This window comes from Natator depressus, chromosome 1, assembly GCF_965152275.1.
Source record: "Natator depressus isolate rNatDep1 chromosome 1, rNatDep2.hap1, whole genome shotgun sequence".
Taxonomy (NCBI): domain Eukaryota; kingdom Metazoa; phylum Chordata; order Testudines; family Cheloniidae; genus Natator; species Natator depressus.
The window spans coordinates 264390040-264409830 of NC_134234.1; the positions used below are offsets into that span (position 1 = coordinate 264390040).

The following is a 19791-nucleotide window of genomic DNA, read 5'->3' on the forward strand; positions in this document are numbered from 1 at the left end:
CACACTGACAATTATTTTTTTAAAAAACATGTAAGTTACAAGTGAGAAACCTATTGAAATACAGGGGGAAATATCTTTTCTACTTAATTGTCTCCAGGGTTTTATATCAGAAGAGGATTTGCCTATTTATAATTAATGGAAGTGTATCTCTTTTTTGAAAACAGACAAGAAATCCACAGTTTTTCAGAGAAATAAAAGAGGCAAAGTAACAAAAATATTTTTATTAATGTGCATTGAGAAAGAATACAGAAAGAAGGCTGTAAAAATAAATTAGTTATATAAGAATGACGCACATTCACAGAAGTGTCCCACAAACAAAATGACACCCAAGACAGAAAGATATACAAAGATTGACAAAACTTGGATAGTAAAGCAATATATGGGATGTTGGCACTATTATGAACATTCTCACAGGTGCTTTTTCTGCCCTCAGAGCTATAATCCCTTATCTTATTTCCCGAAGAGGAAAAGAAGAGAATGTATACTTTGAGAAAAACATGTCAATAGAAAAAGAATTATTATTTACATGCTAGCTCATCATTCATGTCTATTATTGAGTGTGGGAGTAAAAAAACCTGGACCATGGACTAATGGGATACCTTAGTTTGTTTCATTCTTAATCTAGGTAGCAATAACGTGAATTTGGAAATTCACAAGTTGGGGTTTTGTTTTGTTGTTTTTTTTTTACAGTATTAACTAATTAGTTTAATGTTTCATGTACAGTGTTATTTTGAGTAGAAAATAAAAAAAATGTATAAATAATTTAAACATTTAACATTGATGTAAAGGTGAATCAACCTGTTATAAACTAATTTCCTTACTTGCCAAACTACATGGGTGAGGGATGAAGAAATAAAATGCAAACATGGTAATCAACATGGTGACATACTAAATCATTTTCCAACAATTTTCAGTAGCTCTGCAACTATACCATTTTCTATACTCATGGCCCCATCTTAGTTGATGATTTTTCACAATGTATTTCATGGCTTCCATCCCTACATGAGACTTTATTACTATCACATAGGAATAAAAAGCCATAAAACACTAGAGTGAATTTATCTTGATCAGATGCAATACTTATTTTCTTCACATGATTTCACAACCATTTCAAAACTAACCAATAATTTCATGCTACATTACTGAACATTTTAAACTACATTTCAATGACAAGAAACACACTGAAATTGTTACATCACAAATTAACAGAACTTTAGCCTTTAAAGACATTCCTACCTACAAAGATCAGAAAACAATCACAACACACAACCAATTAAGTCACTGAAAAAGACAGGACACCACAGAAAAAGATCACTTCCACATACATCTTTAAACACAGAAGGAAAGACAAGAGACAAGAGAAGCACTGGCACAAATCAAAACTATGAGAAACACTACCAGAATCCTTTTTTAAAAAAAAAAAACCTTTCCCAAAGTAGCTTCCTGGCATGACCATCGCAAGGATGGACTTTGCATTGTAAAGAATTCAGACACCAGCACCATGGAATCACTAGGACATCTGACCTTAAATGGGGGGAAAAAAGCAATTTTCCCCATTATGTCACTTTACAGGCACAATCACAGGGACAGTAATGTGGCAAACTGATCTCTAGAACTTATACATCCTGCCTATGATAAATTTACTAGGCATCCAATGCTCATATTTCTACTGATCAAATACTGAATAAGACAAATTATAATGTACTATTATATTCTAAACCAGACTGATTCTCTAGGTCCTGGGCTGAATACCATTAGTTATTAATGTAATTACTATTCATCTTCTGATTATCTTATTACTACTAATTGGCCAAGTTGAAACACAAGTCTCCAGGGTCATAGAAATGTCAATACAATAATTTAACTGCCTTTCATGGCCTTTTGAAAATAATTTTGCTTGTACATTTACAAGCATACTAAGCAATATCCAAAGTGTCTGAAAAGGCTAAGAGCATATACTTTAACTAAAATATTTTACATTAACCCATTAATTTTTATTTGCAGTTGACATTAGACATACAAATTTACTCAGTTTTATTTATCTACTCCTATCCTTGCTTGCCTATCAAATCCTGTTTCTTGGATAGTACAATGTGGATAGCGCAGGAAATCATTAAATGAAAGGAAGTGCATAAATAAATTCAATTATCATGCATAAAACATGCAAATGATTTAAAGACTGCATATGAAACTCTACTTTATATTCATTAATCACAGGTTGCACTTTTGAGGGAGAAAGAGATGCTAATTGGGTCCAGATTAATGCACTCCCAAACCTTTCCATTTGTTTTTAGGTGAGGGTTAAATGAGATGTATTAAAATAAACACAGCTGCTCATCTCCCTATCTCTCTCTCTCTCTCTTTTGTTGGAGAGAGAGAACTAAACAACATACAGCAGGTTTTCCGGTATGGTGAGATCTGCCTTTCCTAGGCTCCTCATAACTGCATATCTCATACCTACCACAGCTCTCTAACTCCAATGTTTTTCCGAAGAACATAACATTGTGCTGAAAATGAGTACAAAAATAAAGTTTTACAATTTTCTTTGGAGAGTAGGGAAGGAAGTATTTGTGCCTAAGTAGGCTCTGTCCTTACCCTCCCCTGACTAACTGTGATGAACTGTTTTAAATTGCGTGCAGTCACTTTAAAAAAGATTAATTCTAAGTTGGCATGGTGATATGTGGCTCAGTTATGTGGGAAACATGGAATCATGAGAGGACTTGAGCTGTTTTGTTTTGCTCACCCGGCCAGCAGAAACTCGGCACATAACAGAAGTAATACTCTCAGCTAAAGTTCACTCTCAGTTCCTTTGACAAATTCCCGCCCCCCGCAGCAGAGTCCATCTTGGAAAAAAATTCTGTGTGTGTTTTTTGGTTTTGTTTTGTTTTTCCTTTTCTCCCTTTCTAGTATACGGTACTGCTTTTCTCAGTTGTATACCCTGGTTGGCTGACAGCCTGAAGTGAAGAGAGAGGCAAGAGGTAAAGGTAGAGATTTAATGAGGTAAAAGCAGTGCCTGCAATAACAACAGAAAGGAAAGATGTGTACCTGGGGCTGATTCTGTCTTGAAAGAAAGAAGGAGAGATTGGAAGTGGACTTGGCCTAGAATTGTATATCAGAGGAAGGACCCACTTTGATTGTGTAACAGAGGAAGGTAAAAATAAAGCCAACAAAAAAGGTCATCAAACTAATTTCACACTGAAACGGATTAATTTGGATCATAGGCCCAAAGGGGAAAGGTTAGTATATTGTTAATTAAATATTTCTCTTCCCTTTACTTAATATGTATTGAAAATAAAGATTTTTGGGGGGAGGGAGGGTGTGCAAAAAATCTCTTCACGTTCCTTTAAACTGCTTTGTAAAAAAAATCTATCTTTCCAAACTACAAAAATTACAGGGAGAAGACAACAAAAATACATATACATAGACTTGAACATATAGTCACATATATGCTTTCAGACACACACACTTTTATTAACTGTCTCACACACTGAAAACCTCTTTATTAAAATTAATTTTTGCATGTTTGCACATGTCAACTAGGTGTAATAAATAACAACAGTAAGGCTGATATTCAATCTGTTAAATAATCTGGTAAATTCTCAGAGAGCTATTTAGTTAGGAAATATGCTTATGATATTCCTTGCTCCTAAAAGAGAAAATGATTATACAGTAACTAAACCCTAAGTAAGAGCTAAAGATATTCACCTCATGAAGCCATTTCTCAACTAGCCCCTTGGCACTTGCTGGAATTATTCGCAGCACGAGCTCTACTTTTTCATTTTCTGCTGACTCCATGTGAGTAATTTCTTTCTCTTGATTAAAAGTGAGCTTGGCAATTCCTTCAAAGCATTTATTTAGGTGTGGTTGGTCTTGGAGTGGATCCTTTGTCTCAGAAAGGATTTCTAAGAGCTCATCGTGGCACAGAAAGAAAAAAACCTAAAGGTGATAAAAAATGAACTTTATAGATATTTATATAAACACATTTTATATCAATGCCCATAGCCAACAGATGAAATGGACTGTTTACCTTAGAAAGAATAGTCTTTTCTTCTCCAAATAATCATTCAGGCCTTTCTGAATGTCATCCAAAAGCGATTCTGCCTTCTTCAACTTATCCAGCATCTGGGGCTGTGAGATAACCCTCATGCCATTGGCCTCCTTCACTGACTCCTTCATTATTAGCCTCCTGGTGGGTGAGATAGAATACAGTGAATGTAATAACCATACTTCACACAACAGGCTCTCTCTCTCTTTTAAATTGAAAATCCCCTTATTACAAAACAAGGGGTGTTCTTTTTCTTCTACCTTTAAGTAGGACTGCCACATTCATTGCTTTTTACAAAAACGCAGCTGCTTTTTAAGCTACAGATAAATAGAATCTGCTAGGCGGTAATTCCACTCAGTCTGAATGCATTATTTTCTAAGACACTTTGCTGAGGGACTTTTTATTATAAAGTGGAATGAACAAGGAAAGTCCTTTTCTCATCTAATTATGACTGTGCTTTGTTCTGTACTATTAACCTACAATGCCAGATTGATCTGCTATTTTTTGCTTCAGCCAGTTCAATAAATCAACATGTTTTTCTGGCAAATTACAGAGCTAATTATTAAGACTTCATGGACTAATGATAAAAATAGAAATAACATAAGACAATAGAGAATGCTCTATCAACAACAAAGCCAGACAACGCATCAGTCCTTTGCTGTGCACAGTGCAATCTCATGTTTTAGCATCACTGATTGGTATAGATGGATGCTATTTGAACACAATCTACAGGATTTTCTTTTAATAAAATATCGATCCGCTATGTATGTTCTTCTCTGGACTGAAGCAAAGAGGTAAAACTGAAATGCATTATTTTGCAAAAATGTATAACTGTCCACCAGTTTACCGCTGCCATCACAACATTTCAATATTGTAAATCAGGAATGAAAAAATACATTCTACTCTACTACTGGCAATAAGTCAAAGCTGCTGCTACACAAACACCTCCAAAAAATGAAATTTACAGATTTAGACATCACCGCAAGTTTCTTTTATGCAACAGACGCAGTCAACAACTGACAAAATGTGACGAACTATGTGAAAATGAATGAGAAATCCTTTCTACTTATTAGTGTAAGTTTATTTTAAATACTTATGAGGCTGAAAACTTTCAGAGTGGTAGGAAAAGCTCAAAGACCCCTCAGAACTGTACCCACGCAACATTCATGGTTACAAATATAAAAACAAGCTTGATAACACACATGTGCATTAAAAGAAAACTCATATTGTGACAGTCTTAAAATCTTATATGCAACTCAAAATAATACCACCCCAATGTATTACAATTTAAAATATTATGAGAGGGGTCATAATAAATAACTGAGATGTTGCCTACGTTTTTCAAAGCGCATACTGCAAGATGATATATAAATACAGCCAACAGTGGTGACCTTACTTTGAGATTCTAAAACTTGCTACTGCCATAAGGCATTTCTCAGTGTTCTGATATTCTTGGCAAACTGGTTGCTGGTCTCAGTATCAGGAGGCAAATCTAATGCTGTAGTACCAAGAGAAGCCTAATTTGCTCAGAATAAAGACTAGTAAAGCCTTTCCATGAAGAAATAAACCTAAGTGTATTACAGAAGCTTCAAAGCTGTGAGATTAAACAAACACATCAACATAAAAATCAATTTAGCTGACTGCACTGAGCAAATATTATCTTAAATGTATTGTTTTTTAAAAGTTCCAGTTCAGTACCAATTAGTTTAGGGTGGTAAAATACATTTACTCTGTGTGTGTCTGTGTGTGTGTGTGTGTGTGTGCGCGCATGTGTGTGTACATATATAATAACTGTATTTGATGTTATATGTGTAGCAAGGATATTCACCACAGAGTCTAGATTTAGATGAGATAAACTTTGCAGCGAAAGAAAAAGGAAGATGCCACTGGGTAATCTTGTTTCCTTACAAAATAATTTTGGACTATCCATGTAGCAGCCTGCTTTTTGTGGACAGGAAATCAAGGCCGTAAAACAATGACCATGTAAAGAAGAAAGTTTTACTCAACAGGGACAGTTATTTTGTTTAAACTACTTTCAAAATGTAAGAATCAGTGCGAGTGGACTATTCTCACCATGTTTTATGACTGTTTTCCAGAGTAATTTGGAAATATGGCTGTCCTACAGATTAAAATGTACCCCACCTATCTCTAACATTGCAAACATCAGTAGTATGGAAACAATGTGATTAAAAATAAGATGTAAAATCTCCAATTTTTGCACAAACCCTCAGCTAAGCTATAGAGAATGAACTGGTTAGGCTATACTCTATACTAGTCCAGACTAAACCCTATTTAGTAGAAACTGACAGACGCCAAAACACTGAGTGCTCATTGCAGTGACAGTTTTTAGATATTGACCACAGTTTACTAGATTCCATTTTGAGACCATTAAACATATGTTATAGGACATAAAACTATAGTAAGATTAGACTTGCAGTTGTAATGGTGAAATATGAGTACTCAGTCTCTCTTCCTCTCTTTTGACATGTCAAAAGAGGCTTCAAAACACAACTGATTATTAATCATGTTTATTAAGGCAGTGCCTAAGGGCCAACCAAGAATGAGGTCCCATTGTGCAAGGCACTGTACAAACACAGAGCAACAGACAGTCCCCACCCCAAAGAGCTTACTATCTAAATAGACAAGACACAGTGTGGGGAAAAAGGGGATAACACATAAGGAGAGTGAACTATGTGATGCCAGCAAAAGATTTGTTTTTGTGAAGAAAAGTTTAGGGCAAGGGGTTTTGGTTTTTAATTTAAGAAAAAATGTCATGGGAAATGCTTTAGAAAAATCATGTTCCTCAAAGAAAAATACACACTTTTCCTTACAGTGACTTCGTATTTTTTCTTCAAACTTTTACTTGATATTCTTATTTTTCTAAGGTATCTTGTTTGCAAAAAAGGGAAGTATATTAAACAATTGGACATGCAAAATATTTTCTTACAAATCAAGAATGCTTTATAATACTTCTTTACTCTTCTATATTGCCTTCCAACTGAGGATCTCAAACCACTTCAAAAATATTAAATAAGTAAGCCTCACTACATCCCTTTGAGGCATGGGAGCATGATAATAATAAAAAATAGCAATAAGAGTAATAGCAACAGTAGTGATAATAATAACTATATACATCAGTAAAAGTATTATCCCTGTTTTTACTGATGGAAATACCATGGCACAGAATGACTAAATGATTTAACTAAGAGGCACAACCACAGTATGCCAGACCTATATACAAAACACAGATTTCCAAATTCCTAGTCCTGTGTTTTATTCAGTAGACCATCTTTCCCTTCACTTCAGAACCACTGGCTGAAAGAGCACCTCAGAAAAAATCACGGTATAAAGTTTAGAAAACTACTGTTCTATAGTATGCATATATAGATCTAGCTATATTTACATTCAAGAGAAATTTTATCATTACTGAAAATTAAGGTAAAAGTAGTAACTGTTTTAGACTGATACAATTAAAGATTAAGCAAAGCTAAGGAGAACCTACTGCAATAAGGGCCCAGTTCTTCCTACCCACTTGCATGCAGAATTTTCATTGAGTCCAAAAAGCAGCTCTGGAAAAAGAGGGTGTGGAGAGGGAATCGGACCCTAACTAGCTAACAACAACAAACTTACCAGTTCCTACTGACAACTTCAAAGTGCTTTCCTTCTACTGATATTTGGTTACATGTATCTTGTGAGCAATACATGGTCACCAGGGCCTTTTGAACTTGCAGCCAGGTTTCCATAATCTCCCGCATTAGTCGCGCTGGAGACAACAAACATGAAATTTCATTTGTTGCAAGCAATGAGGAATGTACGTGTTCCCTTACCACATCCAATAAATGCCATTTATACCACATATTAAAAATAAAGTGAGCTGTTACCAGATATAAATCACTCAACACCACTATATTCTTACCAAGTTAAAAGAAAGTGGTCTCAACTTCTGTTTTCTGCTCTACTTTGTGAAGCACAATGAAGAATGGGCCAGCACAGCTGCCTGTTTGTGAGTCTCACTTGGATGATTCACTTACTTACCGGATGACTGTGTCTATTGCATTTGGGCTCACACAATAAAAACTAAAGTGAAATCAATTTAACATAAAGAACTTTATGCTTCTCCCCCCCCCTCCTTTTTAACATTCTACACAGTGCAAGTAGCACCGCAAACTTTGAAAAGTTTTATATAATGAAAATTACTGAAGCATAAATCTCATAGGGTGCTGAAAACTGAGATGTAGCATGGAGATGAAATCTAAAAGCTAATTAAATTCAACAAGAGCCTCTCAAAAGGCAACATACCAGCTTAGCCTCCCATGCTAATATTTCGTGTTTGAAGGGTGCAATAAATGGAGGGCCTTTCATGGCCATAGTTTTCACAATGTGATCCTCCAGCAGAACCTGAGAGGGGAGAAAAAAAGATTAGATGCATGGATTACAGTACTGAATGGATGCCAAGGCCATGATAAAAAGAACAGATAAGTTAGGGCTTCTGAGGAGCTAAATTTGAAGCCAACCAGCAAAACGGATTGAACTTTATTACCTCTAGTCACTGAGAAATTCCCCAGGCAATTGGATGTAATTTGAAAAGGTCAGAAAAAATTTTCCTGCACAGCATTACTGCTTCATGGTTTAAGGGTGTACATTTGTGAGATGTCTGCTCTAATCATTTTTATCGACTTGGTATAGAGAGACAGACTGACATACGAGGAGGCAAGCCAGATGGATCAGACAGGACCTACCGTTTGTTTCCTATTCTAAAATATCTTACAGTTTTCGGTAACTTTTTAGTTTGAACCATTTCAGCTTGTCCTTTGCTTTATTGAGAGAATATGCCTTATTTCTCTATGGCAGACAAAAAGGGAGAGAATGCATATGTCTCCTAGAGAACCTGGTGTAATTTTTTTATATTTGATCTGGGAGTTCAGTGAACTCCCTATGAATTGGAAATATACAACTGAAGCCCAGTAAGTACAATAAGATTTTCTGGACAATTTTAGGTAGATTTTGTTTATCTTTGTTTGTTTTTGCTTTAAGGTGACAGTCCTCCCTGTAAAAGATTGTAACAATGACCTTCAACATATTCATAGTACAAGCTTTATCATCAATATGGCTGTTTTGCAAAAAAACCCAATCAAAACATTTAATTCTTTGGGTTAGCATACACAAGAGGCTTGTAATCAATACGAACATTTGCTAACATTACCCTGTCCATTTTTCATGCAATTAAAATGACAGGCGATTTAACACCACAAATGTGGTATTATTCACCCAAACCCTGAAAAAGTTTTAATTAACATTAGACTTTCTTTCACTAAGAAGTCATTCATCTTCCGGTCATAACACAAACACTATTCACTGTGCACTTGCTCTGCATCCACTGCAGAGACATTTTTAACAGGCTTTAAAGTACGGCTGTGAGAGTTCATCTACTGTATTATGTTTATGGGACCTGCTTAAAGGCTCACTAAAACTGTTTCCACTTTGATAGGGAAGATATTTCCATATGGCCATATTCCCTGCCCTTAAGCCCAAAACATTCAGAACAACAAGAAATTGCAAGTGAGAGGAGCATACATCTTCTGACCAACAAAGCCTTTAAAGCAAGTCAGAAAGGGTTAGCTGTAGCAAGGAATGAAAAGGACTGTGAATTGTTCCGTTAATGGCAGTTGATACTCTCAACTGAACTGGGGCTGTTCCTTAGAGGAAAAGAGACACCTGGGCTCCTAAACACAACACTTTCTTCAATAATTTAGGAAGCTTCAAAGGAAGACAAACACTCTTGCATATACTGGAGGAAACAAATCACATACGAGGGATTAAAACAATTTAATTGGACTCCTCGAATTCAGCCTTAAGACTTAGATTAGTATTTTATTAGCTGTCTGCTGTTGTCTTCTAGTCTATGGAATACAATGAGAATCTAATACTTTAACGGGAGAGATGTGTAAAGGCATGGGAGCACCCACAACATTCTTTGTGGGCTACATAACAACAATATTTTGATTTTCTCTAACATTATTTTGCAAACAGAAGGACTGGCACAGAAATTAAGTTTCTGTTACTCTCTTGCTTTGAGCTCAGCCAATGATGAGCTCATCTGTTCTACAAATTTCTCCACAGGAAAGCTCCTGCATGCTGAAAATGAGGACTATTTATATATCACAATTTAAGGAGCCAGGTCTCAATTTTTTAAAAGAGTGTCCTGTCTACATATTTTGACACCATATTTTGTCTGTCCCTACTCAGTTCCCTCTTTGCAAAAGTGGCCTTCTTCTAGCTTAGTACTTCTGGTTCCTGTACATTTGTCTTGACTCCTCCAACAAGCAGTGTTAATAGCTGCAAAGAACAACAACTTCTAGAGGAGCGATTCCATGCACTAGATGTATTAAAAAGAGCTCAATGGCATTAACAGAGGTTCTGTTTCACTATTTTTAGAATTATTTGTTTTGAGAGCTTTGATACCATCAATAATGAGGTACTGACTTGTCTTTGGTCAGCAGGAGTGAGTTGTGCTGCTCATTTATAGTTTTGTTCTTTCCTTGTTGAACATTCCCCAGAAGGCGGTGTGGGGCAATTGCTCCTACTACCAAAAGGGCACTGTTATATGGAGTTGCATACAGTCCCATCTCTCCCATTTCCACAGGTGTTTGCCACAAGATAGGCTTATGGCATTTTCAGTATGCTGACAGCACCCATCTTGCTCTTTCTCAACTGAGCGAGCCAGCCATTGGGACACATGGATGGGAGCTATCTTGCTGAAGCTCGATCCAGAGAAGACTGAAGTGATGCCATCTATCTAGGTTTTTAAATACTTGTCCATCGCCATTGTATCTGAGTGTTTCCATGCTGCGAGAAGCAACCAGAAGAAATGGTGAGGATGAAACACTGCCCGACTTTTGTGATTCATACTGTGATCCCAGTGTTGAGGGCTGGAAGTTGAACTCAGCAAAGTTCAAAGCTGAAACCGGAAATAAGATGTGACTGTTTAACAGTGGGCTTAATCCATCACTGGGATAGAAAGATATGCTCTAATTCCGATGCAGAAATCAGATTGGTCCCTTCTCGAATTAAAATCTGTGAATCTGGGAGCAAAGTTAGATCCCCAGATGCTGCCAAATGATCATATAGGATCAGTGGTCAGGCATGCTTTTTTCACCTGTCAGGCCAGGAGATTGCAACCATTTTTTTCACATGCGGGCCTTGTGCTATTTTGATCTGTGCCTTTGTTTCCTGAAGACTGGATTACTGAAATGTGCCCTGCATGGCACTTCACGTTAAATCAACCCATAAACCTAAAATGGTAGAGGTGGAGGTGGTGAAAGTGAAGGTCTGTTTAAGCTTGCTTCCTACTGGCTACACATCACACCAGTGCTTGGCAATCTGCATTGGCTGATTACTGGTTTCCAGATGGAGTTTAAGGCATTGATTTTAACCTATAAAGTTCTAAATGGCTTGGGACCCTCCTACTTAAGATGTGCCTCTGTCCTTGTGGTCAGTAGAGATGCCTGAGCTGGATCCATCTTGATTACAGCGTCCTCTATGAGAGACCTGTGGCTTGGAACCAACTTCCTCCACTGCTCTAGCCCAGCCAATGTTGTTCACTTGCATGGCTTACTACAAAGAATATCTACTTACTTTGCATGTAGCAGAAGGAGGCTGAGGGTTATGTGTGGGTGGAGAATCTTTGTTGAGAGTTGATTCTCATGAGCAGGGTTAGCTGTTAGGTGCTAGTTTTATTATTTGTCTCTTGTTAAAATCCTATAGATGGAAATAAATAAATGGCAAACCCTTTCAAAATAAAATGAAAAGTGCTCAAGGAAAGCACAGAAGAGACATGCAACTCTGGGTATTATACTGGGGATAGCTCAACCAGACTTGATGCCTTCAAAATATGTCCATTCCAATATTCACAATCACCAAACCATTCTATTTTAAAAATCACTCTGAGAAACACAGCTTTTTGAATCCCTTGTTATTTTTTATACATGAGAGTTGAGTACTCTGAAAAAAGTTATCATTCACTGGTTAGTTGTAATGTTTATGTTTTAAACAGCAGCTCACTCTTAAAAATAAATTAGATCTTCCTAAAGACAGATAATAAAAGTAGTTCGAAAAAGCTGGTGGACTGACTGTGTATAAAAATTTCATTTTACCAAATCTCTCATGTGAGCACTGATTCAGCTCAGGCACTGATATCATTAGAATTAACTTTCAACAAATTAGGTTTGGGAACAATGAAATGCAATTAAAATATTGTATGTGCTTCAGCGGGAGCTGATAATGTTTCATGCATGTTTAGAGGGGGAAAAAAAAACCAAGAGAAACCACTCTCCTCCAGTCATTAAAGGAACTAATTAAAGCTCTTCTAACAAGGTAAAATAAGATTTTGTACACAGTTTCTTCAGCATTTCAATTTAAGATTCATATGCTTTTATATGCATACTACAGCTGTTAGAACAAGAATTCCTGTGTCTTTGTAAGATGAAAAACTAAAATAAACACCTTTCCAATCCATTTTCATTTTGTTAAGGACTTTCTCCAAAGCATGTTCTTTCCTGGCTTGGGAGCTAACATGGCTTAAATCTTCCAAATATTTTTCAAGGGCAACCTCTAAAACTTCCTCCAGAGAAGATCCTTCCTGGAGGGTCATGTGTTGAATCCAACCTAAGTAGCACAATTTGAAACTATAACGTCTTAGCCTGAAAACAATTGAAACACTCTTCAATCTAAAAGAGAGTTACTACCAAATACAATGGACAGAGAAAAAACTTCAGAGATTCACTGCTTTTTCACTGAAAGCAAAGAAACCCCCAAAATGTAAGACAAGAAAAAAGACTAGCTAACAAAAAAAATCCTATATGGAGATCTGAAGTTTGGCCCTAAATTTGACGAACTAACAGGTGAGTCATTTTGCTCATTTATTGTGGGCCACATTTTCAGAGACCTCAAATCAGCCTCTAAATTTATGCACCCAAACTTGCACAGTTATTTATACAGGTAAATAATGTAGTTTGTAAATGCAAACTGGATGTTCAGCTACCCAGTCTGTATGCCTCTATCTAGATTGTATGTCTAAATTCTATTTACCTATGCAAGTGAATGTGAATAATAGTAGATGAACATTTAGAGGCCATTTAAAAATGATCTCTGGGGGCTATGGGTTTACATCTTCACCATGTGAAAAAAGCTACAGCTTCAAAAATGATAGAAATTACTGGGCTTAGTGTTATATTGTGATGGAACCTGAACTGATAAATTCTAAATTATTCTTACACTACAATATGTTTCACTCACGCTGCCACTGCCTTACAGATGTTTTTAAAAATGCATTTTTCCAATTCTAAGCCTTCTTTAACTACCTGGAATTGGGTTATTAGTTCTATCAAAGTCCAAACAATAATATTTTACATCACATATAGTATTATTTACATTGGTGCAGCCTGAAATGCCTGACTTTCATAAAATCATTCGTGGTTGCATAGTTTTGCCTCAAATTCATGGGTCAGATTTTCAAACACTCCCTGCGTTGGCCTAATTCTGCTCCCATTGAAGTCAGCAGAATTCTTACCCCGGGAGAAGAGCACATGACTGACACGCACCTTGAATAGGGCGCAGAATAAATACATATGGTTAAAATGAGGCCCTAATTTTATTAACTCTGACCAGCCAATTAGAATCAGAAAATCCTTAATCACCCCAATGCTAGCAAGCAGGTAAATACCACTGCACTCCAAAACTGGCCTGTATACCAACTGCAGGACCTATAAAACATCAAAATGTAAGCCAGCTGCACCCCTGCAATGAAAAGGAAATTGGCCTTGCAGCCAAATTCCTACCTCACAGTGAAGTGATGGCTGAACTGATTAAGGGAGGCCTTAGAATGCACAAATCCTAGAGAAACATACCCTGCTTACTATACCAAGCCCCTCCACCAGCCAGAGCCTTACGGGTCTGTCAACGTGCCAGCTGGACTTTGCAAACTCCTATATGCTGGACTCCTGAAAATATTATGACAGAAACATTTTATATAAAACTTCAGGAAACCAAACCTCATGAGTCAGAAAGAAGATTAAAAAAAATCCCTTCATAACCCCAAAAGACAATTAGCAAAAGCCCTCTGCATCCCAGGAAGTTGAGATCAGACTAAAGTAACCACAGGGAGGGAGGATAAGTAACAGCAAACTCAAAATGGCTGCTGGCCTGGAAAAAATTTCAAGACCCCACTCAGGGAACAGGAGAGCACCAAACCAGTCAGGGTCCCTGCATCCCTGCAGCAGCCAATCAAGACACCGAGTAGGGTGAGAATCAGGGAGCCCCAGACCCCAGTTCCTTCCAACCCAAAGAGAGGGCCCATGGTAGGGGAAGGAAACTCTGTATGCAGATCAAACCCCTACCCTTGCCTATAACTCCTGGAACTGATAGCATAGTGTTTTTTGAGCCTTACTTTTAATCTAGATTCTTATGCCATGTCCATCAAGGTGGTATCTGAGCATCCATCTTGCTGTTAAAGTTTTGTACATTTATCAAAACAAAGAAACACCCAAATCCTGCAGTCATTATTCAGGCAAAACCCCCACAGAGAACATCAAAACGAGACAGAGAATTACTAGTTCCCATCAGAACAGCAGCTAAAAGTTACTTCTTGAAATAAGACTGTTGCTGTAAAGGTCATAGATTTTACAACGCATACCACTACAGATAAAACAAGTTTGAATATGCAGACCTTCACACAGAGATATTAAATAGCCTTTCCGTCACATTTTATGTGAAATGCACTATCAAGTCCAAAATGGAATTCCTACTGCATTCACTGTGGGGGATTAAGGTAACATTAAAATCCTGATGATATTCAGATTTATTATTTATTTACTAGTTTTTCTGATATTGTCCATGATCATATTATCCAACTTAAGGCTCATATCACAGGGTGCAGATGTCTTGCGTTTCTTTCTTAAGTTACATACTGGCAAGATGGAAATCTTGTTCAGCCCTCAGATTCTCAACTTAATCTCACTGCTTTCAAGATTTAGAAGTTAACTGTCGAACCATTTACCCAGTAGCAGTGGCAGAGACACCTTTTTGATCCCAACCTTTCTCTATCGTCTAATATTAGCAGAGGGATTTGATACTGATGACTTCATTTCTTTAATACTGCTGAAATACATTGCTTTTGGTGCCTTCTCAGCTGATAAAAATTGGCTCCTGGTTTAGTTGCATCATTATTTCAATAACTGTAATATTTATTTCCTTTTAGCCAGCCATCCTTTTTCCTTCATGCACAGCCTCCAATCTTTACTCATAGTACATTATTTACAATATTTGTATTACACCAGCACCCAGAGGCAATGACCAGGATCAGGGAACTGTTGTACTTTGTACTGTACAAACAGAAGTAGACACGGTTCTTGCCCTGAAGAGCTTGCGATGAAATTTAAAATGATGCTGTTAGATAATTTTCTTATTGTTCTTGCTATTCTCATGTCATTCCATTATTGGTTCATGTACAGTACATTTATTGCTGACACACAGGCATGAAGTTTAAAGTGGTACTGTTGGCATTTAAAGGTAGTTATACCTCTGTCCTAGATCTCCCCTTTTAGGTGAATTATCATTTTTTTTTCTATTATTTGTATTTCAGTAGTGCCTAAGCCCCCTATCTAGATTACGGGCCCATGGTAGAAGTGTACAAACTCATTAATATATCCTTTTTTCAACCAGCTCTACCAAAGAGCTTACAACTTAAATAGACAAGACAAAGAAAGGACAGAAGCGAAAAAGAGAGGCGGTGAAGTGACTTGCCCAAGTCCCTTTTTAACTGAATGAAGGAGACACCCTGCAGGGAAAAACAGTATCTGATCATGTAACTGAAGACATATAATGCATATGCACAAGGGGGCAGAATTAAGGTTGCATATGTTTATTATGTGTTACTACACTCCAGTCCAATTGTACAGGCCATAGAAAGAGATGACAATTATAAGCAACCACATTTACAAATCTCTACGAATTAACAAAAATAGTTTGTCTATACATTATAATGCCCAGATTTTGTGTGTGACATCTCAGGGCCTGATAAGTTTAGAAGCAAGTATTTTGCATGCCATTGGGAATCTCTTTTTTCTACTTTCTAAAGGTATAATTCTCACTTGGTAGGCCTGGTAGGTGGAGAGATATTAGATTTTAGAAGTGTCATTTATTCAGACCTGAACATTGCCTCATCCTGCTCCTGAGACCAATATAACGAAGCGGGGGAAATCCCCATGTAAGGGGGAAAGAAAAACACTTCTCTGGCAGGTTATTTTGTGAAAAGAAAATGGTTGCTGTTTAAGGATGCTCAGAGCATTGGAACATTAGTAGTCCTAATTAGATGAACTAGAGGAAAAAGGGCAGGTGAGGTGCTTAAAGGGACAGCATAAAAGCAATTTTTCACATGGTTATATGTTGACGGTGGGTGGGGGTGCACATGGGTATATCACAGAGAGAGGAGGACATTTGCAAGCACACATTCGCGAACATGTACATACACAGAGAGAGAGAGAGTACACAGTGTAAAATAGCGAAACTACTTAGATAATTCTTTCATCAGTCTAAACACACCATAGCATAATTCAATCTATTCATGCAATATTGTTTTTGAAAATCTGTCATTTCAGAAAATTACAATTATACTAAAATGGAAAAGTCTGAGCCTATCACAGTATAAAGATGCTACACCAGAACTTGCTCACAACTGAAAAGCAGTTGTTTGCAGAGATATGGTATGTAAATCTCAATAGTCTGATCAGCTACTAAAATGAAAATTCAAACCATATGCTAAGAAACACAGCCAGCTCTTATCTCAATTCACAGAGCTGACAGAGGAAACATTTCAAGTGTTTCGTTATTAGACATTTCAGTGTATTGATGTCTGAATCAGTGAAAGAAAGAAAGAAAGAAAGAAAGAAAGAAAGAAAGAAAGAAAGAAAGAAAGAAAGAAATTGGGGGTAGTGAAGGGAACAAATGGGTAACAATAGGAGACAAGACCCAAGATAAAGACTAGAGTGGTGTTAGGTGAGGTCTAAAAGATGAGGACGCAAAGTTTGAACTTAATATGGTATGCAAAGGAGAGCCAAATAGAGTGATTAAAGAGGGGAATTGTGGCACATTTAATTACATGACTAGTGTACTTTGTACTACAACTTTAAATACATATGAACACTGCTGCCTGCAGACACAGGGAACCACTGTGAAAGGCAGAGTTGATGCAGAGTCTTAGGAGACACATTCTCCCATGGAGACTTTACTTTTGTTCTTTCTTCCTGTTTTCCATAATCTAAAATAAATGTATGTTTTGATTGAAAGCATATGTTTTCCTCTGTGTACAGAAATGCAACATGAATGGTGTGGTCCAATCAAAGGCTGAAGAAGATAATTTTAGAAACTATCTTTTGAGCTGGCTGGGAGAGATAAATGTGGGGTCAAAGAGGACAGAAAGGAAGAAGTTGCAGTAATCAAGATGGAAGATAACTAGGACATGGACAAATGTTTCATTTGCACAGAGTTGGACCAACATTATGCAGATGATATACAGCTCTACTTATCTTTCACTCTATATGACCATACCACCAAGATGGCCCAAAGCTTGGACAAGATCAGCCCCTGGATCAAGAACAGTTGGTTGAAGCTGAACCTGCACAAGATTCAGGTTACACCAGTAGACAGAGAAAAGCATTTGGAAGAGTTTGCAGCCATGGTGCAGTCTCCTCTTTTTGAGGGCACATGCTCTTAGCTGGTCAATTCAGTCCATAGTTTAAGAGAGTTCCTGGATTCAGCACTGATGCTAAGCTCTCACATGGCAGCATCCCAAAACAACACTTTCTGTCGTCTCCATCTGGCCAAGAGATTGTTCGATCCTGGCAGATAATGACTTGGCCTCAGTTACACATGCCTTCGTCACCTCCCATCTGGACTACAAAGATGCAATACACCTGGGCATAAAGCCATCAGCCCACGGAAACTCCAACTAGTTCAAAATATTGCAGTGAGTAACCTCAGCAATACAGGCTATCGTAAGCACATCACACCCATCCTCCACTCCCTACACTGAATAACGAGTCAAGTTCAAGGTCTTGGTCCTTAACTTCAAGGTGATCAATGGCCTGGGCCCAGCATTTTTAAATCATAGCCTAAAGCTCCAGCACGAAGACCATGGTCAACAACTCCCCTGGGGAGAGGATGAGAGAAAGAATGTTAGTCATGCCATTGAATTCACTAGTGGAAGGCACCCAGAGACTATGGTGATGGGGCAAGCATAAGAACCTATATAGAACAGACAGAAAGGAGGATTTGGGAGTAAAGGAGGGTACCAAGAACAGAGGCCACTCTTTCCTCCTTGATACTCTGATCTCCCTTTGCTTTCATGGCCCCTTACTCTCCAGTCTCTCAGATCACTTTGCAGAAAGATTAAGGAGGTTGAGCACAGAGTAAAGGCCCTCAGACTTGTCCAGGAAGAGGTAACCAAATATTTCACTGAGAGACATTTCAGTGGAACATAAGGAATACCAGGAGGGAATCAGGAGAGAAGGAAATGCCTTGTGACAATGTCAGTGCCTTCTTTTAATACCATTAGGGTGCTAGCAGAAACAAACAGCAGTAATACTGGTAAATCAAGACAGAGATTATATATTGCCTACCAAGGAGTTTAAAGATGAAGGGAGGAGCGGCAGCAGTTTAACAGACAGGTGCGTTCAAAACTCAGCATTTGGAGGAGGGATACTACACTGAGGGTAAGGAAAAAGATGAGAGGATACTGAGAGGTTTAGGGTGAAGGAGAGAGATGTGGTTAGTTAGTGAGGACATAAGGTCAGGGGCATGTAAAGGAAATCGAGTGAAAGTAATTGTGAGATAGCTCAAGGTTAGCAACTGGAGTGAAAGGAGAAACACAGTATTGAACACTAGTGTTCTATGGTTCCAATCTTCTTAAAGAAGTTGGTGAGATCCTGGGAAAGAGGGAGGGGCACAGGGTCTGAGGATGGAATTGAAGGCATAGAACTCCATGGAGGGAGAAGGAGAAGTATTGTTAAACAGGCATATTCAGTAATACGCAATACTCAATATTATGCACCTTTCAAACATACTTGGAGAAAGGATGGTGATAAAAACACAGACAGGAAATAAAATTTTAGAAGTCCTTATTTTGAATTATGTAATTTTATACATTAAATCCAAGAGTAAGAAACATGGAAGCGCCTAAAATTATATAAATTGCAGGAGGACTATCTCTATTCCCTCACATTAGCAAGAAGAACCTATGTGTTTGCTTTGGAAAAATAAATTTAGGAGACAATCCCATGGAAAAATTAATCCACAGGGACACAGCTATTATTCTTTTTGACATGTCACTATGGAACAATTTATTAATAAATCTACAACAAATAGATAATGATGGATTAACTGTGTCTTGAAGATCTGAAAGGTTAAAAACAGAGGAGTTGTTCTATGTTGTATGTTACCAATAAAAGCAAAAGCTCAGTGCCTATAGCCTTTGAATGAACAGCTGTAGGGCCCAGTTTTCCATGGTGATGAGTGCCCTCAACTCTAATTGTCTTCAGGAAGTGCTTAGCACCTTGAAGGTTTGGGCCTTTAATGAATTAAAAATTCAATACAGAAAAGCCTTTATCACTTTTGTCTATCCTGCTGCCAAAGAATAATTATTTCCAACAGTATATTTTTGAGTTCTTTGGTTCAATCTAATTTGAAATGACTCT

At 37.4% G+C, this 19791-nt stretch overlaps 1 protein-coding gene across 6 annotated transcripts in view; it reads right to left on the reverse strand.

Moving 5' to 3' along the window:
• Positions 1-232: 232 nt before the first annotated feature.
• Positions 233-19791, reverse strand: part of LOC141980544 (dynein axonemal heavy chain 12-like) — a 95006-nt gene continuing 75447 nt past the window's right edge. For 5 of the 6 annotated variants that reach the window (XM_074941855.1, XM_074941859.1, XM_074941858.1 and 2 more), the window contains 4 exons: positions 8345-8443; positions 7676-7808; positions 4028-4186; positions 233-3936 (listed from right to left, as the gene is read on the reverse strand). In XM_074941855.1, the coding sequence (XP_074797956.1) occupies positions 3903-3936; positions 4028-4186; positions 7676-7800 (318 nt within the window). In that variant the 5' untranslated portion in view covers positions 7801-7808; positions 8345-8443 and the 3' untranslated portion in view covers positions 233-3902. Of the gene's footprint in view, positions 3937-4027; positions 4187-7675; positions 7809-8344; positions 8444-13950; positions 14046-19791 lie in introns of those variants that run through there. The other variant, XM_074941861.1, reaches the window with a different exon arrangement.